This window comes from Rhinatrema bivittatum, chromosome 3, assembly GCF_901001135.1.
Source record: "Rhinatrema bivittatum chromosome 3, aRhiBiv1.1, whole genome shotgun sequence".
Lineage (NCBI taxonomy): Eukaryota > Metazoa > Chordata > Amphibia > Gymnophiona > Rhinatrematidae > Rhinatrema > Rhinatrema bivittatum.
The window spans coordinates 253332338-253357012 of record NC_042617.1 but is presented as its reverse complement, the minus strand read 5'-3'; the positions used below and the strand labels follow the sequence as shown (position 1 = coordinate 253357012).

The 24675-nt window shown below is 45.8% G+C and overlaps 1 protein-coding gene across 4 annotated transcripts in view; it reads right to left on the bottom strand.

Moving 5' to 3' along the window:
• Positions 1 to 3467: 3467 nt before the first annotated feature.
• RRBP1 (ribosome binding protein 1) overlaps positions 3468 to 24675 on the bottom strand; it is a 263651-nt gene continuing 242443 nt past the window's right edge. Inside the window, exons 20-24 of one of the 4 annotated variants that reach the window (XM_029594481.1) lie at positions 12906 to 13007; positions 11395 to 11478; positions 9653 to 9751; positions 7111 to 7221; positions 3468 to 3975 (exon numbers count right to left, since the gene is read on the bottom strand). In XM_029594481.1, coding sequence (XP_029450341.1) covers positions 3937 to 3975; positions 7111 to 7221; positions 9653 to 9751; positions 11395 to 11478; positions 12906 to 13007 — 435 coding nt within the window. In that variant the 3' untranslated portion in view covers positions 3468 to 3936. Of the gene's footprint in view, positions 3976 to 7077; positions 7222 to 9652; positions 9752 to 11394; positions 11479 to 12905; positions 13008 to 24675 lie in introns of all 4 variants that reach the window. The other 3 variants (XM_029594479.1, XM_029594480.1, XM_029594482.1) reach the window with 3 other exon arrangements.

The following is a 24675-nucleotide window of genomic DNA, read 5'->3' as shown; positions in this document are numbered from 1 at the left end:
AGAGGTGATCAGATTTTATTGGACACAAGAGAGTAGGATGAGAGGTTAAGAGAAAGGAGAAATTACTACTTACTTGATAATTTCCTTTTCTTTAATGAATACAGGTTAAATCACGACTAGTGGGTTATGCACCTCTACCAGCAGATGGAGACAGAGCAAAGCCGATGTCATGGTATACATACTCCTGCACTGACATTAACCCGCCAGTATTCTCTGCAAATTCCAACTGTGGACAACTAAATACATGATCATAACTATTAACAGCTAACCATTCAAACACTCAGAAGGAAAACATTGAGCTCAAAACAAGAAGCGTAATATCACTAATCTAGGGACTGGATATAACACCAGAAATCCCCAGAAAAACAGCCACACAGGAGGACAAAAGCACCACCATCCAGCAGCTATGGGAGGGAAGGTAGATTAATCTGTCTTCATTAAAGGAAAGATTATCAGGTAAACAGTAATTTCTCTTTTTTTAGCATTCAGAAAGGTTATTCCATGACCAGTGGGATGTTCCAAAGCTACTCCTGAACTGGGTGGGCGGCTGCTCGCGGTCTGATCAACACTACACATGCAAAGGCTGCGTTGTCCTGGGTCTGCACATCCAGGTGGTAATGCCTGGAAAAAGTGTGTAAGCAGGACCATGTCGCAGCTCAGCAAATCTTGACAGAAGACAACAATCTAATCTCCACCCATGACACTGCCTGAGCCCTAGTGGAATGAGCCCTAAACTGACTAGGCAATAGAGATGTGCATTCATTTATCACGAATTAGGCAATTTCAATGAACTTGCCTAATTCGTTGTGGTTCGGGGGACACAAACCACGAAACGGATTTTCCCCGAGCTTCGGGGAAAATTCGTTTTTCGGGTTAGTTCGGGGGAAGAGGCACATTTATTAAAAAAAAAAAAAACCCCACCCCAACCCTTCAAATTTACTGTATTTCAACCCCCCCACCATCCCGATCCCTCCCCAAGACTTACTAAAAGCCCTGGTGGTCCAGCGGTGTCCCGCGAGTGATCTCTCCCTCTGGGCCGTCGGGCTATCGGGTCTGCTACAAATCAAAATGGCGCCGATGGCCCTTTGCCCTTACGATGTCACAGGTGCTACCGGTGCCATTGGTCGGCCCCTGTCACGTGGTAGGAGCAATGGTAGGGGCAATGGAATTATCAGAAGTGTATCTGCAGTTTCCCATCCAGCTGGAGCATCAATGGTTTTGAAGTGACATTATCAGTTTCAAGCATTACCCTTCGGTTTGTCCACCATGTCCAGAACCTTCTCCAGGGTCATGGTGATGGTAGCAGCAGTGTTGTCAAGAGTGATCCTTTAAAAGACATTTTCATAAGATTAGACTTAAAAATTGCATCACTGACCAATTCCTCAACCATAGCTGACGCCTAGCCACTATCAACGAAGCCACCCCTCTGACAGAAGTGTGGATTGGGTCGCAGCCCGCAGCCACTAAAAAGGCGGCTACTGGTTCCATCAATACCCTGCAATTCAAACCAGACTCCGACTTCCTTATAGAAAAGCAAGCAAGAGCAAACCACCAGCGATCAGCAAGAGGCTATCTGCAAATTCATTGTCATCGCCTCAATGGCCTGCTTATGGATAGCCTCAATTCTCCTATCCTGCGCATCTTTCAATGCCGCTTCCCTTTCTACAGGGATAGTTATCCGCTTCATGATGGCACACACCAGCACATCCACTTTTGGAATATAGCACATCCTCTGGATATAGGGGATAAAGCGCTTCCAAGGCTCGATCCCCTTTTAAAATTAGCTTCCGGGCCGCCCCATTCAAGGTCAATTAATTCTTGAATAGCATTCATAATGGGGAAGCAACATAATGCTTTGTGCAAAGAAACTAAAATAGGATTCTTCTTGGGCTCCAAATGGAATCAGCAACCGGCACCCCCAGCAACTTCAGTGTCTGGGAAATCAGAGCTGGCAACTCATCTCTATGAAAGAAATGCAACATTGTTCAATATGGCTCCAACCCCAGAGGAATGTCCCCATCCTCCTGGGAGTAAGGATTGCCTTCATAATCCGTGCCATCTGGGTCCCTATCAGCATGACCTGCAGCAGGTCTAGGCATACTCCAATGCTTATCCTGGGCACCAAGCATGCAGGGATCCACAGTCTGTGATCCTGAAGTCTTAGGTTTGGCCGGCTAGACCGATTGTCCCTGAAGAAAAGACTGCAGCCCTTGAAAAAATTCCACCCAATAAAGGACAGAAGGATCCATACGAAATCCCTAAAATTTATCTTCCCTTTTTTTTTTCTTTTATATTTACTCTTTACCTGAGCTCAGCCCGTCCCGGCAAAGTATAGAGTAGGTCTCCAGCTGTGGGGGGAGAGGGCAAAGGCCTTCACCACTGTGCTCGGCTTCCTACACCCACTAGTCTCTCATCTGTTTCTCTCTCTACAGCTAAGTCCATGCCAGAAAACCAGCTACCAGACCGAGGCACTCTATTGAAGGAAGGATCCGCAGCTATCATCTCAGGAAAACTCAACTGAAGGAGGGACCATTAGGTATCACCACAGGAGAGTGGTGTGAATACATTTCCTTCTTCGTTTCTCCTTATAATTTTTTTTAAGCATTCCCCAGCAGGGAGATGCATGTCCACCATCTGCTGAAGATGGATAATACTGCCAGGTTGATGTCAGTGCAGGGGTATACATACCGTGACATTAGCTTTGCTCCGTCTCCCTCTGCTGGTAGAGGTGCATAATCCACTGGTTGTGGATTAACCTGTCTGAATGCTATGAAATTTCTTATTTGTCCCAGAGGAAAAATTGAGAGTAACCTGAAGAAAGAGGTCTGCAGGTGGGGTTCTTAAAGGCAGAAGAAGCTGTCCCACTATTTGGAATAGGTTGCTGAGAGAAGTCTATCCCACAAGGAGTTTTTAACTAGAAGCTCATCTAAGAAGAGAGAGGAGTTGTAAAAGGAAAATAGCCTGTTTTATCAATCAGTTACTGGGAGGGCCCAGGGAGGAAGTGTACCTGCTCCTGAGCTGATTATTTGGGAATTTTGTGGAGTATTATTGACAGCAACTCAGTTTATTTTACTGGATTTCTAGACTGTTGATTTCTAGACTTTGTTAATGTTGGTGCATGATCAACTGGTGTTGTGGTTTTGGATTTTTTGTTACCAGCTTACTATCATCAGTAAAGACTATTTTTGAACAACTATTTGAGAATCTGCTTGATGATTTTTTGAGTGATTGGGAAGAGAGCAGAAGAGCTCCAGTGTGAAGAAAAACCTGGGAGATCATGGGTTATGCCTCACCACTGAGCCTCCCTGTGCACCCCCATGCTCAAGAGCCGACCTGGACGGGGGTTATAGGATAGAAAAAGAGAATAAACACCTCTTGATGATCTTTAACCACATATTATAGACTGCATGCTGTATTTCCTAATCTCCAACTTCTTTAATAGAAAATAATACAACAACAATACAATGTTGGCTACAACATTATTTTAATGGCATCATGACATCTAGAAAGTCACATAAATCTTTGCTAGGGACCTTCTACAACAAGTAGAGGCCATCTTCATTTCAGCTGTGCACCTTCTGTTCATCCTTCCTTTCACTCCAAACAAAAGAAAATACTAATAATTGCACTGATCAATGTACACAAGGTACATAGTGTTCCCTTTCACACATTCATGTGTTCTGTTAATACATAAGGTAGACATTTCAATCTTGTTTCCTGACACAGTCAGAGGTTTCTTAATGGAATGCAGATTTAAAAAACATCATTAAGATTACTTTTTTTTAAAAATAATCATGCTTCCAATACTTTTTACTGAAATATTTGGCTCACTATTGGTTTTTATTTTTTTTTAATTTACAGTAAGTTGAGCAGATATTTAAGGAATGTGCAAGGCATTTATGTTAGTCGAATACAATCTTTCAGTTCCCAAACTGGTCAAACAGATGTTCCTTCTTTCGTTCCATCATCTTCTCCCTGGAATATAAAATGTATCAATTACAATACATAAATTACTAAACACATCAATTATGTTGCTAACTGTATTGATATGATAGTAATGTAGATTTAAGGGATAATTTTCAAAGTCATTTATGCGTACAAAACACTGAAAAGTATGACGATATCTTTTAAACTGGCGCACACACTCACATGTGTGCACTGTGGGCCAGATTTTAAAAGCCCTGCACGCGTAAATCCGGCCAGATTTACACGCGCAGGGCACTCGCGTGCCGGTGTGCCTATTTTGCATAGGCCGCCGGCGCGTGCACAGCCCCAGGACGCGTGTAAGTCCCGAGGCTTCGTAAAGGGGCGGGGGAGGGGCATATCCGGGGGGCGTGTCCAGGGTGAGACTGGGGGCGTGGTGCCGGCCCGGGGCGTGGCCGAGGCCTCCGGACCAGCCCCCGGGTTGGGTGATGGCGCGCCAGCAGCCCGCAGGCGTAAATCTGCCAACAAAGGTAGGGGGGGTTTAGATAGGGCCGGGGGGGTGGGTTAGGTAGGGGAAGGGAGGGGAAGGTGCGGGGGGGTGGAAAGAAAGTTCCCTCCGAGGCCGCTCCGATTTCGGAGCGGCCTCGGAGGGAACACTCTATGAATGTGTTTGAAAATTACTTTCATATTTTTCATGCGTGTATTTGTACAATGTTGTATGTTTATTGCTGTAATACAACCATAACTCATAAAACAGAAATGGGGTGTGGGGAGGGAAGGAGGGGTAGGATATGTGGGGGTAAAAGAGTCTTTGATTGGCATATTGATCGTGAACTGTATATTGAGACCATTCGATGTACAAAGATGTTCTGTTATTCCATGTTCTCTATGTACCTGTTATTGCGCAAAAAAAAAAAAGAATATTACTTTCAGGGAAAGGTAATTTTCAGAAGGAACCTCTGCAGGTAAAGGAAAGTAACGTTTTAGTAGCAAAAATGAATTTTTACAAAACTGCAGGGCCGACACGTGTAAAATTACAGGCATACACACTATGGGGTAGATTTTCAGAGATGTGCGCGTCCATGTGCGCACACTACCCGGTGCGTACACATGGGCGCCCGATTTCATGATATGCGTGCAGGTGCGTGCATGTTATAAAATCGGGAGTTGGCGCATGCAAGGGGGGTGCACACTTGTGAATACTGGGACAGATTTTCAAAGCTTACGCACATAAATCAGGTGGATTTATGTGCGTAACCACTTCAGCACACGCCGAGCCTATTTTGCATAGGCCCAGCGATGCGTGCAAGCCCCGGGACGCGCGTATGTCCCGGGGTTTGAAAAACGGGGCAGGGCATGGGCGGTCCGCCATTTGCCACTCAATTGCAGGCCGGCCGTTGGCTGGTACGCGCAACCTACGCCTGCCTGGAGTTAGGCGCAACTTATAAGATAAAGGTAAGGGGGGGTTTTAGGTAGGGGAAGGGATACGGATTAGGTAGGGGAAGGGAGGGGAAGATGGGGGAAGATGGGGGAAGGTGGGGGGCGGAAGGAAAGTTCCCTCAGAGGCCTCTCCAATTTCGGAGCAGCCTCGGAGAGAACGGAGGAAGGCTGCACGGCTCGGCGCATGCAAGTTGCACAATTGTGCACCCCCTTGCGCGCGCTGACACTGGATTTTATAACATGCGTGTGGCTGCGCACGCATGTTATAAAATCGGACGTACATTTGTGAGCGCCGGTTGCATGCACAAATGTACACCCACGCGTACCTCTTAAAATCTGGCCCACTGCGTGCGCCGACACCCACGGCCTTCCTCAGTTCCTTCCCAGTCTGCTCCAATTTCGGGGCGGACTGGGAGGGAACTTCCCAACCCCTTACACTAACCTAGTCCCCCCCCCCCCAAATCTTTATTTTACCTTTTGCGCCTACTTCAGGGCACGCGCACGATGCGCACACCAGCATCCTGCCGGCACGCAATCCCCTGGCACAGTGGCAAATGGCCGCTGTGCCGGGGGCCTCTAGCCCTATCCCACCCCCCTCCCCTTTCCTGAGGCCCTGGGACTTACACACGTTCCGGGGATTTACGCGCATGACCAGGTCTTTGAAAATTGGCCCGGTGCGCGTAAGGTCGGTCAAGCGCGGAAATCCCAGGGATTTACGCGCGTACAGCTTTGAAAATCTACCCCTATATGTGACTTCTTTTAGGCCCATGGTAGAAAAATTTTAAAGGAGTTTTGTACATTAAAGTAGCATATACCATAGCAATTTTCAAAAGATCATTTACATGCGTAAATCCTTTTGACAATTACCTCCATAGGAGAGAGGTTTTCCAGGGAGTATATATTTTCATATTTTATAAAATATTTGGGTACATTATCAGCTCAGCAAAACTATATGCACCAAACAGCAGGTGGAACTATGTGTGCATACTTTTGCTGGGATAATTTTCAAAGTGGAATTCTGAGCTTCATTTCGCTTTAGGTACATATTTACTGGATAACTTGTGAATGATGTTACTAAGTAACACCCAACTGAGGCTATGAACCAGAGAAACTAGGGTTCAAATTCCACTACCATTTCTTTTTATCTTGGGTAATTCACTTTACACTTCATTGCCTCAGGTACAAACTTATTGGGAGATGCATCAAGGCACAGTAGTGTGCTAACACTCGTTAAACAGCGTATACTGTGCAATATTTTCTGTTTAATGCACAATAGATGCTGTTTATCATGCAAAAGAGCACTATTGCAGCAATTATCTTGCGATATACATGATATTTTGCACGACTCTGCCAGGGTTGCCTCCCCTATTACACAATGAACTGCTTTGTAAGCAATTTGCATGCATGAATAATGCAAATGCATGCAAAGCAATTTCATATTAATATTTTATCACGGCTGACCATGGCGAGTAGGTAGGGGTTAGGGAGTCTGTTAACAAGTATCCCTTGGAACTCAAATACATGTGCCATTTGTCCCTCCAGGAACTGTGACTATTTCTCTATGTCCAAGACTCTACCGGGGTTCAGTATGCGCTGCCCTCCACAGTGCTCCCAGGTGCAGTCAGTCCACAGGAGTCCAGTGCAGAATTAATTAAAATCCTGGGCCAGTTGTTTTAAAGAAAAATATTTGCAGATATAAACATAATTAAATACCGCGTCTTGAAGTTGATTTTGCAATGTCTTAACTGTTTCCCTCTCTTTAGCCAGCTGCTCCTGGGTAGCCTTCAGAAGCTGTTGTAGTTTGGTAGCAGCTTGACCCAAATCCCTTGTCAGCTTCTTTTCTTTATCAAGTCTCTCCTATAAAATAGCACATGGAAGATAACAATAACACCCAGGATTCCCAGTAAATTCACTATGCAAAGAATTTCTGTTAGGCCATGTTTTAAATCTGCGTTTTGAAATCTGTAACCTAGTAGCATGGGGCCCTTGATTTCACAATAAATAACAGTTGATTTGTGACTGGAGGCCCTGGAGGTTTAACTTTAACTGGATCCCAGTGTTGAATATAAAGGAGGTATGAAGACAACACAGATGGAACTCACATCAAGCAGCAAGAACACTTCCGGTTAGCGTGTCAGTTTTGTGGAAATTTTCACTTTGGCAGTTGAACAAAAACTGAGCAGTGACAGACATGTTTGAACCAATATTCTACCAAAATATTTCCTAATGGGTTTAATAAATCTTATCATGAGATACCTGACAAAAGCGTTTAAAAATTTTACCCAAAACTCAAAAATGGAAGTTGTAAGTCATCACAAAAGAGCAAGTCCTTTTAAAATCAGTTTATTCTAGTAAATTTAGAGCCTGCAAACGGTGCCAGATTGAGCTTAGGCAATATCAGCATGTGCCTGCCCACACTGCACTATCAAACAGCTCAATACTGTAAAGTGCGGCCGCGTTTACCCCGCTCCTAACTCGCGTTCTACTCACTTTCCGGCCGCGTTAGCCCTTCCTGCGATACACTATCCCCTTTAACCTACTCCTATCGCATCCTAAAATCCCCGGGCAACCCCTTCCGCACGCGGCATGTATATTGCATGTAAACGAGCGAATTAGCTATTCCCTAGCATCCAGTAACCCGCGCCCCGACTATCGCTATTTTACCCTGCCGTTTTGCCGCGCGTTTAACCTGCTAACTTACCGCCTACCCTTACCCCTGCGTTAGAGGCAGGGGTAAGGGTAGGCGGCAAGCTTTCCCCCAGCCCCCACTCACCTGCCCTGGCCGCGTCCATGGATGCTGGTCTCCGGGGCAGCCCCAGTCCTCTCCCCTCCTCCCGAAGCAAAAAAAAAAGCGAAAAAAAAAGTTGCAAGAGAGAGGGGAGAGGACAGGCAATCCTACGCTCGGCGACTTACTTTTGCAGCTCCCCTCCGGACATCGTGGCTTTCCCCGTGCCAGTCCCCTCTCCCCTCCTCCCGAAGCAGGGTGCGAAAAGCAGCCTTGCTCCGGGAGGAGGGAAGAAGGGACTGGCAGTGTAAAGCGACGAAGCGGCGAAGCGGCGAAGCGGCGAAGCGACTTACTTTTTGCAGCCCCTCCGGACATCGGACGACCTCTCCTGCCTCCAGCTGCTCGCGAAGATGGACGCCTGCACGGCCGCTGAAGACGTGACATCACATGCCGTGACGCCAAACGTCGTGACGTCACGTCTTCAGCGGCCGTGCAGGCGTCCATCTTCGCGAGCAGCTGGAGGCAGGAGAGGTCGTCCGATGTCCGGAGGGGCTGCAAAAAGTAAGTCGCTTCGCCGCTTCGTCGCTTTACACTGCCAGTCCTGTCTCCCCTCCTCCCAGAGCAAGGCTGCTTTCGCGCCTTGCTTCGGGAGGAGGGGAGAGGGCTGACAATCACCCGCCCGCCGGCTCCCGCTTCGATGACAGCCCGCCGGTTGAATGCGCGCCCGCCGGCTCCCGCTGCCGCCGCCTGGATAAACGCGCGCCCGCTGGCTCCCGGGAGGGGGGGAACCATCCACTTCCTGGTACCTGTCATTTCAAATGTCAGTTGAAATGACATTTGAAATGACAGGTACAAGCGCACCCAGGATACTGTATAGGCACTGTATTAAGCGCCTATACAGTAAAATGGGTTGTGCGGGCCTAACCCTTCGCCTGACGCTTGGCAGACGCGGCTTGCATTTGCAAGCAATTTGAATAGAGTATCGAGCGGTATGTGAGCAGGACTGTGCGTGCGGGGAACGAGGGTGCGCCCGGCACTGTCGCACTCTTTCTAACACGGCCTTGCTGTATCGACCTGAAAGTGCCTCAACCCTGTGGTGGCATCACCCATTAACAAAATAGGATAATCCTGTTCTCATGTCCGTTCAATTCTTTTCTTTATATGCTAAGAAAGATGCCGAACTGATTTCATTTTAGCAGTTTGGGAATCAATAAGAAACGGACTGAGATCACCAACACCTGTCACATAGGCCACCAAGCAGTCTTCAGGTGACAATGCCTAAAGGTCACTACTGGCCTAAACCAGATGACAGCAAGCCTCAAATCTTTTGGGGGAATTTCTCAGCAAATTTTGCCCATGCATTCAAGTGATACCAACATGGCAACCATATTTATCAAGTTTTGCCCCAAAATTCAGGTTCTGAGTACCTGATTTGTGACTTCTGCATCACAGAATTCTGAATAATTAGTTATGTTAACTTTTCAATTCACATGTGTTGCAACTGACTTACAGAAAAAAAAAGCAAAATAATTTCATTAGCCACATTCTCATCTTCAGATTTACCTTAAGCTCTAAAGCCTCTTCTGTGTTAGAAATGGCAGAATCTCCTGTTGTTCTCAAGTTCTCCAGTTCAGCTTGCAAACTGCATATTGATTTCTGGGCCTTGTTTTAATTTTGTTTAAGACAAAGGAAAATAAAATAATTTCAAAATTCATGACCAGCTTTCTTAAACAACTATGTATAAGGTCAGCAAAGGCACACTTTTCTTCTTCCTTTCTGACTGTTGGTGTCTCATAAGCTATGTTTTTTTTTCTTTTGAGTAGGAAGGGTTCAGGAAGCATCCAAACTGGCTTAGACATCTGGAGTTAGATATTTAAAACTAAATATCGGGCCGATGCAGTAAAGTGCGCTCAGGCGGAGCGCACTGTTAGCCCCCATTTGGACGCGTGTTTTCGACGTTCTATTTTTACCCCTTATACAGAAAGGGGTAATAGCGCGTGGAAAACGTGCTTCCAACTCCCCCCCCCCCCCCCCCCGAAACTAATAGTGCCCACAACATGCAAATGCATGTTGATGGGTCTATTAGTTATTCCTGCGTGATTCAGAAAGTAAAATCTGCCCAAAGGCAGGAGTTAATTTCAGCCGGCACCGGGAAAGTGTACAGAGAGGCCCCAAAGATTAAAAATAAAGAAAAAAAATCTAAAAAAAGAAAAAATCTGCCCGCGGCCCGTGAGTTGGAACATGGACGCTCAATTTTGCCGGCTTCCGTTTTCCGAACCCCTGGCTGTCAGCAGGTTCGACAACCTACGCTGGTAAAATTAAGCGTCGGCTGTCAAGCCCGCTGACAGCCGCCGCTTCTGTCAAAAAGGAGGCGCTTAGGGTCACGCTAGTGCCCCAGGGCCTCTTTTTTACCACGGGTCCTAATTTGCATACCTGGGCTTCCTGAATTGCGCGCCCAGGAGAGTGGCCTGGGTGCGCGACGGGAGAGCGGGCGCTCGCCGGCTCTCCCGCGAAGTTTTCTGTATCAGCCCGTATGTAAGTTAGCCAACTAACTTATATGGGATATTCAGCAGCAAGGCTATGGTGCTGAATATCCCATCAAAAATTTCTACTTAGCCAGACAAGTTAAATCCAGTAAATTAGACCTCCTCTATGGCAGGTCTAATGTATCCAATTAAATTAACCAGATAAGTACGAATATCGCAACTTATCTGGCTAGATTAGACAGATAAGTAGCACCAACCCTATCCGCCTACTGCCTGCCTAACAGATATCCAGCTATCTGATTAGTTGGATAAATGGCTTATTTTGCTAAGTGGCAGCTGCTGAATGTAGCCGGATATTCAGCACCCGCCAATTAGCGAAATAAGTCACTACTTACCTGGTTCAGTAGTGCTGAGTAATTGGGCTCCTATGTTGTGTTCGTATATTTTATCCCCTACTTCCTTCATATTTTTTTACACTAACTTTGATGCTAATGAAACGTTGCATTTAAAAATTACATCATTGGTCTTATTTACTGTACAAAAACAACTGAAATTAATTTTAAAAACATATTTAAGTTGGTACAATGCTAAATATAAAGCAAAAATTTTGAATTTCTTTTATTTAATAATACATGCACAGCCATCTACTGAAAGACTGACTGAACCAAATTTGTACTCTCTAGAAGAAAGAAGAGAAAGGGATAATACGAAGCAAGCACCCAGATATCTGGCATTAGGTATCTGGGCCATATTCTAGGAAATGGTATTCATCTAAACAGCAGCATTTAAAGAAACTCGAAGACATGTAAAACAGGTTACCTCATCAAATTCTTCTGCTAACTTTTGCCGCAGTGCTTGCTCATCCACTAAGTTTGCTTCAGTTTGCTCCATCTGGGATTCCAACTGCAAAAAACAAAAATCAAAGAGATTAATGGTGTCCCGATAGATGTCAAGTTATTGTCCATCGAAGACAACAGAAAGCATGTGAAATAAGAGAACACAAAAAGCTCTGAAACTCTACAGTTGACAGGATACGGAAAGCAGAGAAAGAGCTTGGAAGAAAGGTTTCCCAGTATATTAGTAAGCTACAGTGTTAAAAAGAGAAGATAAATGTTAGGCAAACAGATGCACCAAAAATTCCTTCAGTCTATGATCATGGCATTAAACAAAAGTTCAGTGTTTTTGTTTTGTTTGATTTTGGAGAGTAGAGTTTGGCCTGGCAGTTTCCTCCTGCTACTCTGGGCTTCCAGTTCAAATTATAACCAGCCTCTAGTGCACTACAGCTTCATAAGCCTTAATGAGTTACTATTCTGGAATTTTCCCTTATTCTGTGTCTCCTCCCAACTCACTTAAGCCCAATCATTGCAGAGACAGCCTTCAGCTGGAGGCCACACCCCCAGGTGCCTTCCGGAACTCTGTAATCATGGGCACTAAGTCCGGCCTCCAAGTGTCGCTGTTGTAGAATGCCTGGGACTCTCTCCCCTCAGGGGCTGTAAATGCTACCTCCACAGCATTGCCAGTTCCAGTCAACCCAGGAAATGGAAGACCTGACCCAGGAATCAAACTCAGGTCCTCTGTATGCCACTCAAAGCCATCAGACTGGCCCAAATGTTTGTTCTAATCTACATGCTGATTTCAAAGAAAAAAATATGGTGTCAGTAAATCATGTGCAGGTATCAGATTTTCTTACAGGGATAGTTCTATGGTTGCAAAATATTGTTATTAAGGATTTGGTTCTCAACCCAGCCCTCAAGACACACCCAGTAAGTCACGTTTTCAGGATATCTACAATGAATATCCACGAGATAGATTTGCATACAGTGAAGGCAGTGCGTGCAAATATCTCATGCATATTCACTGTGCATATTCCGAAAACCAGACTGGCTGGGTGTGCCCCAAGGACTGAATTGAAACCATTGACTTGAATAATTAAAAGATTTACAAGGTATGAAAATGATGAATTTTCTTTTTGTACACTATCATTTAATTTAATATCGTTGACAGCCTACTAAAACAGAAATTTGCCATTTATATCAATATTTACCATATATGGATAACAGAAATGGAACACTGCCCCTTTAAAAGAAAGATCTCCATCCCTGTCCCCTCAACGTCAAGTCAACAAGTGTAGGCAATTTTAAAAAATTAATTTTTTCAAGTTCTAGAATTTTTAATTTTGTTTGCCTGGATTAAACAATGTTGAAAGATCACCATATGCACACATCCCAAAACTGGTTAAAAGGCACATCACTCAATACAATGGGAAATGAAGTCAGTGAGACAAAGCAAATGTGTTAATGAGGCATGCCCACATGCACAAATTGTCTCACCACCCTAAGCTCGCCAGACTCTTGCTCAGTTCGGTCAGTCTGTGACCCAACTGCTTCTCCATCGTGTACATGGTTCTTCATCTCACCCAACTGCTGCCTGACCTGAAATAGGGATCAGCAAGTCTTGCTCAATGTACAAAATGGCCTTGGGACATGACCATATCTTTGGCGAAAAGGTCAAGAAAGACCATGACTGGCAGTAGATCTGTGCAACAACTTATGCAGTGGGGGTCAAAAAACAGCAGGTAAAGAAATTACGAACATTGAGTAGTTCCTATAATTATTACACGGTGGCTTTGAACATCACACCATTTGTTTCAGATTTCTGTGTAAGCTACAACTCAGCATCAGATCTCAGACTAGAGAGCAGGCACAGAAATGCCTCTGGTGAATGAAACAGGAGGCCTATCATAGAAAATCAATTTTGGCTTACGTAATTAACAGAGCCCATTAAAATTCAGAAATGGTTCCTTAAGACATTTGCAATTTAAGCAGTCTGATCAGGACTCTATAGCCAATCATAAAACAAGCTTGAAATAAATAAATGAATGTTGTTTTGTGTTTACATTCAGCTATAAGACATAAGCCTAATGATCATGTTTATGAAAGCTTTAATGAATTTGGGGGGGAATAATACACAGTAAGGCGTGCAGGGGGCAGTGCTGAGCAACCTGCAGAGATAAACAGTACGCACACACTTTGGTACACATGCACCTTGCAGCTAATTTATATCTCGGTAGTTCTCTCTCAAAACCGCCTATACAGGGTACGTGCATACGAAGCGGCCGCATACATTTGCACCTTCTATTTGTCCTGGCCACAGATCAGGGATAAAACAGTGCACCTACATCTAAAAGCCCAAATATTCACACACTGTGGACACCAGATTATAAAGAGGTCTTATCTAAATACACCCCTGGGAACACCTCTTTTTAATCTGGCTATAAGCATGAGCCTTTTAGCTACTGTGAGAGAGACAATTTTGTAAGAGGGCAATCTCTCAGGGTAAAACCCTCTGCACGATCTCCTTGTAGTATGCAATTGTACAAAACAGAATCTTTTCAGTAAAGGCAATTAAAGGGGTACTAGAATTCAAAATATCTGATCAATATTTCAGTGTTACTGCAGAAAATTAAAGTAACGTTTAATGTATTCTCCTAGTTATCCTATAAAATAAATATTTATTTATTTATTTAATTTCTTTTACTATACCGATGCTCAAGACTAGGTCTTATCGTACCGGTTTACAATGTAACTGAGGGGAAACCAATTAACATCAAGGTAGAAAGTAAAGTTACATTAAACAGGGAGCGTAAAACCTGGGCAATGGAAGACAGTACAGAATTTAAACTAAGAAACAATTAGAGAGAGATAAATATATAATCAACAAAAACTATAAGATACGTAAACATAGATTTATCCTAGGCAGTTATTAGCATGGTATGTCCAGTGGGAGAAGGAAAGGGTGAGGTTGGGTGGGGGGGAAGGGGAGAGGGAAAAGAGGGGGGGGTAGGGATTAAGGAGGGGTGGGAGAATGAGAGACAGTGATGGTTGAGGAGATCCTTCTGCGGTAGGCTTCTGCGAACAGCCAGGTTTTCAATTTCTTTCTGAATGTTGAATGGCATTGTTCTTGGCGTAAGTCTTGGGGAAGTGAATTCCAATGTAGTGGACCTGCTGTTGAAAGAGCACGCTTGTGAATAGAGTTGTGGACAGATGATTTGTTGGGGGGGGCCTTGAGCGAACCTTTGTAGGCAGTTCTGATCGGTCTTGCGGAAGTATGTAATTCGAGTGGGAAGGTGAGTTGGAGAGTGGATTGCTGGTAGACGGATTTGTGGATGATGGTGAGAGCCTTGAAAAGTATTCTATATTGGATGGGCAGCCAGTGTAGGATTTTTAGGATAGGTGTGATATGGTCCTTGCGACGAGTGTTTGTAAGGATCCTAGCCGCTGCGTTTTGCAGCATCTGAAGAGGTTTGGTGGACGAAGCGGGGAGACCAAGTAATAGAGCGTTACAATAGTCGATCTTTGAAAACAGTATGGCTTGAAGCACCGAACGGAAATCCTTGAAGTGTAAGAGCGGTCTAAGTTGCTTCAGGACCTGTAGCTTGAAGAAGCATTCTTTGGTTGTGGCGTTAATGAATTTTTTGAAATTCATTCTAGAGTCAAGGGTGGCCCCAAGATCTCTGACCTGGTTTGCTAATGGGATGCTAGCATTATTTGCGAGGGGGTTGTTGTCACTAGGGGAGATAACCAGTAGTTCCGTTTTGGAAGTATTTAGGACCAGGTTGAGACTAGAGAGCAGAAGGTTGATGGCTTGTAAGCAGTTGTTCCAGAAATTTAGAGTAGAGATGGGGTCCGAGATGGGGATTATGATTTGAACATCGTCCGCGTATATAAAGTGGGTGAGATTGAGACTATTGAGTAGCTGGCATAAAGGGAGTAGATATATATTGAACAGGGTAGGGGAAAGTGACGAACCCTGAGGTACGCCTTGGTTTGATGGAATGGAGTGAGATTCTTTGTCATTTATTTTGACTTTGTAGTGTCTGTTGTTCAGAAAGGATGTGAACCAGAGCAGTGCAGAGCCGGATATGCCTATTTCCATTAAACGGTTTAAGAGGATAGTGTGGTTTACCATGTCGAACGCGGCAGAGATGTCGAGAATGAATAAATGACAGTGTCTGTTTATCTGTATTGTTCTAGGAGGTTTCCAATTGGTGAAAGCAAACACTGGGAAAGGAAACTTCCTACTGGTCAAACCAAACAGGAAATGTGTTTGCCATGGTATCTTTTTTGAATGGCTGTATCTCCTGGGTGGGAGGAGGCGGCAGACACACCAGGAAGTGTTTTTCTACTTGTCTTCCATCCCAGTGCAAAATGCCACCACTGAAAATAAAGCACAAAATTAGGAACTTTGCCACCACTGATACAGCTGAACTCCCCCTGCCCCCCCCCCTCCCCTTAATCCCATTCACTAACAAGGCCATAATAACAGCAAACATCTCACCACTGTCAGCAGAAAGGAGCAGGGCTCTAAGTTGGGCCCTAGTGTCCCAAATAGCGACAGGTCATACCGGTAAGAGGCAGGTGAGTTTCAGGTCATGGACCTTAGAGACACTGGTGGGGGTGCCATGTTGAAGGAGGGGCAGTTTATGGGCTGTGGACTCAGGCCATGTGGGCAGTTTGTGGCACTAGTGGCAATTTTGGGTTACAGTGGTGGGGGCGTGAATCCGAGCAACACCAGTGGCAGTAATCATTACATCTAACAGGTTCAGAGGTGAACCATGGCAGCACTTGAAGGAGGGAGAACATGGTTGTGACCTGCAAGTGGGCATTAGCAGCAGGCAGCTGAGGGGTTTCACACACACACACACACACACACACACACACACACAGCCTCCCTCTCACATACATACATACATACATATATACAGGTAGTCCTCGGGTTACGACGGTCTCGAGTTACGTTGTTTCATGGTTACGACGCTTTATTACGACGCCTTATTCCGACTTATGGTTACGACGCTTTATTACGACACCTTATTCCGACTTATGGTTACGACGCTTTATTACGACGGACGTCTTATTCTGACTTACGTGGTTGTGCGTCTCCTGCCAGCCATATCACCCTTCATTATGGCTCCCAAACGTAAGCCAGACTCTTCTGATGCCAGTGCATCAAAGAAAAGGAAGGCCATCACCATGGAGGTGAAATTAGATATCATAAAGAGATCTTATAAGGGGGAAACGGCGACAGACATTGGCCGGTCATTAGGACTTAGTCGTTCTACTGTTGCTACGATTATCAAGGATAAAGATCGTATCCTTGAACATGTGAAAGGATCTGCTCCTATGAAAGCGACAGTAATAACAAAGCAGCGTAGTGGGCTTATTATTGAGATGGAAAGATTATTAGTGCTGTGGTTGGAAGACCAAAATCAACGCCGTATCCCTGTGAGCCTTATGGTTATTCAGGAGAAGGCTAGGCGATTGTTTGAGGCATTGAAAAGAGAAAAGGGGGAAGGAAGTGAAAGAGAAGAGTTTGTGGCGAGTAGAGGTTGGTTTATGAGGTTTAAGGATCGTGCCAACTTCCATAACATTAAAGTGCAAGGTGAAGCTGCTAGTGGTGATGAGAAAGCAGCAAGTGAATTTCCCAAAGCATTGGCTGAGATAATTACGGAGGGGGGTTACTGGGCTCAACAAGTGTTCAACGTGGATGAGACAGGTTTGTTTTGGAAGCGTTTGCCTAACCGTACGTACATCGCCAAGGAGGAGAAGTCAGCACCAGGTCATAAAGTCTGCAAGGAGAGACTGACTTTGCTTCTTGGAGGCAATGCTGCTGGTGACTACAAACTGAAGCCCATGCTAGTGTATCAGGCTGAGAATCCAAGGGCACTCAAGGGCATTTCCAAGGGTCAACTACCAGTCATCTGGAAGTCTAATAAGAAGGCATGGGTGACATTTGCAGTGTTTGAGGACTGGTTCACCAACCATTTTGTGCCAGGCGTGGAGCAGTACTGTACCTCCAAGGATATCCCCTTTAAGGTGTTGCTAATTCTGGACAATGCCCCTGGACACCCTGCCCATCTGGATGACTTTCACCCTAATGTCAAGGTGGTTTACCTTCCACCTAATACCACTGCCCTAATACAGCCTTTGGACCAAGGAGTCATTGCTACATTCAAAGCCTACCACCTCCGAAGGGTCATTGGTAATGCTTTAGGAGCAACAGAAAAGAATAAGGACTTGACTCTAAAGGACTTTTGGAAAGCATACAACATCCTTGATGCTGTGAAGAACATTGCCGATTCCTGGGATGAGGTGAAGCAGACCAGTATGAATGGTGTGTGGAAAAAGCTGTGTCCCCAGTTTGTGAATGATTTCACAGGGGTTCAAGAGTCAGTGACTACTGTCATAAAGAACGTTGTTATTATGAGTAAGACAATGAATCTGGAGGTGGAGGAGGATGATGTCACAGAGCTACTGGCATCTCATGGAGAGGAGTTATCTTCTGAGGACCTCATTCAACTGGAGAAGCAGATGATAGAGGAAGAGGAAGATGTACCAACCCCAGAACCCAAGAGATTTACAAGGCAGGGCTTGGCAGGAGGATTTGCCTTGATAGAGAAAGGGTTGTCAAGGTTTGAGGCTGAGGATCACGACACGGAAAGGTACACTAGGGTTGCCAGAGGAGTCATGGATTCCCTTAGGTGTTACAAGGAGATCTTGGAGGAGAAGAAGATGGTCTCCTTCCAGGCTAACCTACAGCAGTACTTTAAGAAGGTAGAAAGACCTGCAACAGATCCTGTACCTGTACCCTCTACTTCACCTATCCCTCTGGATTCACCTGCCAATCTTGACTCGGCTGCCCCAGTATCTCCAGCACCTTCTGCAGCTTCCTCCCAATAAGCCTGTTCTCTCTTTGGAATTGTTCTCTGTTTTTTACAGTACAGTACGTAAGTACTACAGTTTTTTTTATTACAGTACTGTACACTGTTTATGACTGTACTGTTGTACAGTATTTCATTATTAAACCTACTGCACAATATTTTACTGTACTTGTGTGTTTATTGATAATTACTAACTAACTGTGTTAGTATAGGCTAAGTGTTTACAGTACAGTACTGTATGAACGTATGGTCCGACTTACGTCGAAATTCGGTTTACGACGCTGCGTAAGAACGGATCAACGTCGTAAGTCGAGGACTACCTGTATATATTTATTTTGTATTTTTTTATTTATTTTTGTTTTTCTATACCGGCATTCACGGAAGTTCGTATCATGTCGGTTTACATAAAACAAGGGGTGAGCAATACATTATAACGTACATAACTAAAACAAGAGAGTATACATTACAAGAGTATAACAAGTGCATGGAAGAAAAAGTTACAATAAAACAGGGGTTATTCTAACTGGGATTATAGTTAGAGGAAAGATAAAAAGTTTAACAAGAAGTAAATCATTGTAGTGATTGGTTGGTAGTGTCTGATTCAGTTTAATAGAAAATGTTCTATTAAATAAATGTTCTATTAAATAAATTTTCTATTTGATAGAAAATGTTCAGTATTGCTGCATTTGATGGAAGTGAATCATTAAGTGTCTGGAAATGCTTTCATGAACAGCCATGTTTTCAGTCTCTTTCTGAAGGTTGGGAGACATGGTTCCTGTCTTAATTCTAAGGGGATTGAGTTCCATAGTGGGGGACCTGCTGTGGAGAAGGCCCGATCTCTCAATGTTATATGTTGGGTATATATATATGTATATATATATATATATATATATATATATATACACACATACACACACCCACACACACACATACTCACAAAGCTTCTCTCTCATACACGCTGATTCTCTCTCACTTATATACACACACAAACTCCCTCTATATCCACCACCCCCACACACACTCAAACATCCATGTGAAGAAAGCGCAGTTGCTTACCTGTAACAAGTGTTCTCCTAGGACAGCAGGATGGTAGTCCTCACAAGTGGGCAACATCATTTGATGGAGCCCGGCACGGAAACATTTTATCAAAGTTTCTAGAAGTTTTGACCAGCAGACTGAATATGCCCAACCTGCCATTATCCGCGTGACCACACAAGGTCCCTCTTCAGTCTCGTAACAGAGAAAAACTACGAGCGAAAAATAAAACAAAAAAACGGAGGAGAACCTAACTCTGTGGGGAGGCAGGCGGGAGAACAACTATTACAGGTAAGCAACTGCGCTTTCTCCTAGGTCAAGAAGGATGGTAGTCCTCACAAGTGGGTGAGTACCAAGTTCCAGACTGTCCCTGTTAACAGAAGAGACCAACAGCGATCAAACAAGGTGCCAATGGGCACAACATCTGCGACTCTGTAGGTCAGCAGAGGACTGTCTTGTTTCCCAAGCATGGAGAGTTGGGTTCAGGTCTGGAACAGGTTGCGGAGGACAGATTGACAGAAGGTGCTGTCCTGACATCTATCCCTGTCCAAGCAATAATGAGCCGCAAATGTAAGAAAAGAACTCCAGGTTGCGGCCCAGCAGATTTCGACGATGGGGACTGTACATAAATGAGCCTCCAATGTTGCCATAGCCCGCACAGAGTGAGCCTTCACGCGGCTGGCTAGTGGAAGGCTCACTTGTGCATAGCAAAAGGCAATGAAATCCATAAGCCAGTTTGACAGGGTCTGTTTACCCACTGCCATTCCCAGCCTGTTGGAATCAAAGGACTCGAAGAGCTGGGTGGACAGTCTGTAGCCAGCAGTGCGATCCAGATATAAAGCCAAGGCTCTTTTACAGTCCAAGGTGTGAAGAGTCCATTCTCCCAGATGTGAGTGAGGCCTCGGAAAGAAGGTGGGCAAAACGATAGACTGATTGATATGAAAATCAGTCACAACTTTAGGCAGAAACTTCGGGTGTGTACGCAAGACCACACAATTGTGAAAGAACTTTGTGTATGGTGCGAATGTCACCAGGGCCTAAAGCTCACTGACCCTACGAACCAAAGTAACTGCTACCAGGAATATGACTTTCCAGGTGAGGAATTTCAGGTCGCATGAGTGCAGCGGCTTAAAAGGAGGTCGCATGAGCCGTGTGAGGACCACATTGAGGTCCCAGGATGCAACCAGAGGCCAAAGAGGGGGCTTGAGCTGGAGGAGGCCCCACATGAAACGGCCCACTAAGGGACCGAAACGAGCTTGCCAGAGGCAACTTGATGGTACGCACTGACCACGTTAAGGTGCACCCTGACGGAGCTGACCTGGATCCCAGACTTGGACAGGTGCCAAAGGTAGTCCAATAGGTGGGGAAGGGGGCATGAGAAAGGATCTAGCAAACCGATGTGATAATTAATTCTGTTAATTGAACCTCGGTATATAAAAGTTATAAATAAATAAATAAATAGATCATGACCCGCACACCAGATGGAAAACCGTTTCCACTTCAGGCAAGACACCACCAGGTCCTTGGAGACGCAGTCTGAGAGCACCAAAGATTGAAGGACTAAGCGCTCAATATCCAGGCCATGAAGGCCAGTGCCTGGAGGTTCAGATGGCACAGGGTACCCTGACTCTGCGAGATGAAATTGGGAGCTGTCCCCAGCCGGATGGGTGGCCATACCGACAGATCCTGTAGAAGTGGAAACCAGTCAATCAACACCATATAAAACCGCATTGCGCCTGTGATATATCAAATATGGATCTACATTATACAGGCCATCACATATTTGTCCCTGCTCACTAATTTATATCAAAGCAAATGAATCATTTTTTTAAGTGAAAAAATTACTTTATTAAACCACAACCTCATGTATAAATATTATGCCTATAAAACATCCAAATAAAGATATATATTGTTTTTCATCCATACATCGATCAACAACATATTCCAAGTCCCCATTCACACCACACGCATCACTCATGCATACTTTTACCCCATTCATACATACCCTTAAAATCATATATCACCACTACCCCAAATTCCTTTGTAACCATCAGAGTAAGTGTGAATACTTCAGTCCATGAATCATATGTTTTTTACTTCCCGCAGATGAATTAGTGATCACATGTTCAAATGTTCCAAAAATGATGCTTCAAATATGAAAAAATTTTTGCTGATCAAAGTTGATTATTTCTCATATGGAGTTCACTTTAAATGTAAAAGACTGTCAATAACCACTTATGGTCTCAGACGCCACTTCCCAAACGAAATCTGTCTCACAGGACACTTGAAAAGAAAGTCACTTTAAATCACTGTCCATTGCAATTAATGGTCATCCACTTTACTTCTTCAATGTGGCCTGTCTTGCAGCACACCCACAACAACCTGTTTTACAGAACACCCGACACCATGGCGTTTCGGCGGCCGTCCTACCGCCTGCATCAGGGGATAATGTCTACTCAGCTTTCGGGATATCACCGGCTTGCTGATATTTTCAAATGTATCTTCTGAATTAATAATGAATAAGTCTTATCACAGAGTTCTGAAGAAACACTTCTCAGCGTTGAGAAGTGTCTCTTCAGAAAAATAAAACTCCAGAACGTTTATCTGACAGTGGGCTTTGGCGGCAGTCCAGAGGCTCTGCGTGTGGAGACTGTTAACATGGGCTCCCCAGCCCTGAGTGGAAGCATCGGTGCTGAGGATCACCTGGGGCGAGGAGGGCTGAAAGGAAGACCTTTTTCCAGGTTGGAAAGATCTTCCCACCATGACAGAGACACCGCAGAAGATCCGTAACTGTGACCGGAACCTCAAGATCCTGAGATGCCTGCTGCCACTGGGACCGTAGGGTCCATTGGGCTCTCCTCATACAGAGGTGAGCCAGAGGAGTCACATGGACAGAGGCAACCAAGTGGCCCAGTAGGCGGAGCAGAAGGCGGGCTGGTACCCTCCAACTGTTGCGGACTAGGGTAGTCAGCGAGGCAAGGGCGATCGCCTGGTCCCTAGGCAAAAAACGTTTGCTTGTGCCTTGTTCAGCCTGGCACCTATGAAGTCCAACTGAAGGGACGGACAAAGATGCGACTTGGGGAAGTTTATAACAAACCCTACAGCCTGCAGGGTGTGCACCATCAAGGCCAGAGCAGGTAAGACTGCAGAGCGAGAATCGCTCCTCAACAGCCAGTTGTCCAGGTAGGGGAACACATGGACCGAGTGATGCCTGAGGTAGGCGGCCACCACTGCTAAGCATTTGGTGAAAACGCGAGGGGCCAATGCCAACCCGAAGGGCAGCACTTTGTACTGGTAATGTGCCTTCCCCAGCACGAAGCAGAAGTACTTCTGGTGGCTAGGGATAATCGCAATTTGTGCGTAAGCCTCCTTGAGATAGAGGGAGCAGGGCCAGTCTCCTGAAGAGCGGGATCAGCGTACCCAGAGAGAACATCTTGAACTTTCCTCTTAGGAGAAACTTGTTCAATGCCCAGAGGTCGAGAATGGGGCGTAAGCCACCATTCCTCTTCGGAACGAGGAAATACCTCAAAAAGAACCCTTGGCCCTTCTTAAGGGTGGGACCAGTTCTACCACTCCCACTGTAAGGAGGGCAGAGAGTGCTGCCTGAAGAATGACCAAGTGTGCAGATGAACTCCACGATGGACATGAGGGAGAGGTCTCTGAGAGCTGGTTGAAGTGTAGACGGTATCCTTCGTGAACGACAGAGAGGACCCAGTGTCCAATGTTATCTCCTCCCAGTGACGGGCGATGCTCATGAGCCTGCCTCCAACTGGGGGATCTAACCCAGGGGTATGGCTGACTGACTTCTGCTCCCTTCACTGCCAGTCAAAAGCCCATGGCTGGGACTTGCTGGGGCACCAGCTGGGGTCTGGACACTCGCTGCTGGAGAGGACGGCCCCTGGAACCGGTGTGTGATGGACAAGCCTGGGCAGCAGGAGGATAACACTTCCTATGCTGATAAAAGGGCTTCCAAGGGCCCTGCCTGGAGGACTTTCTGGCCGACAACAGGTCCTCAGAGGCACTAGCATTCAGCTGTTGAAGGGTATCATGATGGTCCTTTAATTGTGCCCGGACCTATCTCCGAAGAGGTTTTCACGTGTGCAGGGGTGGTCGGCCCGGAGCCACGCCATCCTTCTGGCGCTGATGCCTTCGGCAGCTAAGCAGACCACAGTCTCAAAAACATTGCAGGTGGAATGCAACTCGTGTTTTCCTGCCTCAAGACCCAACAGGGCAATGGCGGAAAGGGCTTCCTGTTGTTGTTGAGGAAGGCCCTCCACTAAATCTTGGGCTCTTTTCCAGAGATTGCGGTTGTACTAGGTCATGCGATGCGGGCCACCAGCATGGCGCCTTGGAAGACTTTTCTCCCCAGGGCATCCAGCTCCCTATGCTCGTGTCCCGGAGGAGCAGAGGCATGGGTGTGGGAGCACTAGGCCTTTTTCAAAGCGGACTCCACAACCATTGACTGGTGGGGAAGTTGCCACTTGTCAAACCCCACAGCCTGCTGCACTAGGTAGGTTGCGTCAGCCTTGCTATTGATGGGGAAGATGGAAATGGGGTGCTCCCACATGCAGAGAAGGAGTTCCTTAAAAATATCATGGATAGGGACCACTTTAATCTCCTTAGGAGTGTCGACAAATTGGAGAACCTCCAGCATTTTGTGCCATGCATCCTCCTTGATGAGGAGCTGAAAGGGGATGGCTTGGCTATGGCCCTGACAAACCCGCAAAGGACAAGTCCTCTGGGGGAGACTGGTGCCACTCCTCCAAAGGAGAGGGCTCCGAGAGGGGTCGTTTGAATACATGGAGGACAAGTCCATGGAGTAATCTCCCCTAAAGTCATAAGACCCTTCCTCCTCACTGGGACCAGCATGCCGTGGGCGAGGTCCATGAAGAGCACTGACTCTGGGTTCCGATGGCTTTGAAGGCCTCGAGGGCATCGTGGGAATTGACGGTTCCCCTGGCATAGAGGGGACTGGAGGCTGTGGAAGGCCAGAAGGACCCGACACAGGTTCAGGGAACTGTGGTCTGGGAAACAATACTGGTCGTATCTTCCTCCTTGGAGGATCCGAGAATGGGGATGGCTCCGGTGGAGGGCATCGCTGGCCGCTGGGGAACCGATGGTCCCTTGGGCACCGGTTGCATCGGAAGGGTGCCCAGAAAGATATCCAAATGCTTCAGCAGTAATGCTAGCATCGAAGGTGGAGGCTCTGGCACCAGTATGGGGGCCGGCAGTTCAACGCTCCAGAGGGCTTTAAGTACTGCAGACTGCATCCTGTGGTCTAACTCCTCTTGAAAGACCGGAGTAGCCAGGACTGATGAAGGAGGAGGACAAGGTGACACCGGCTC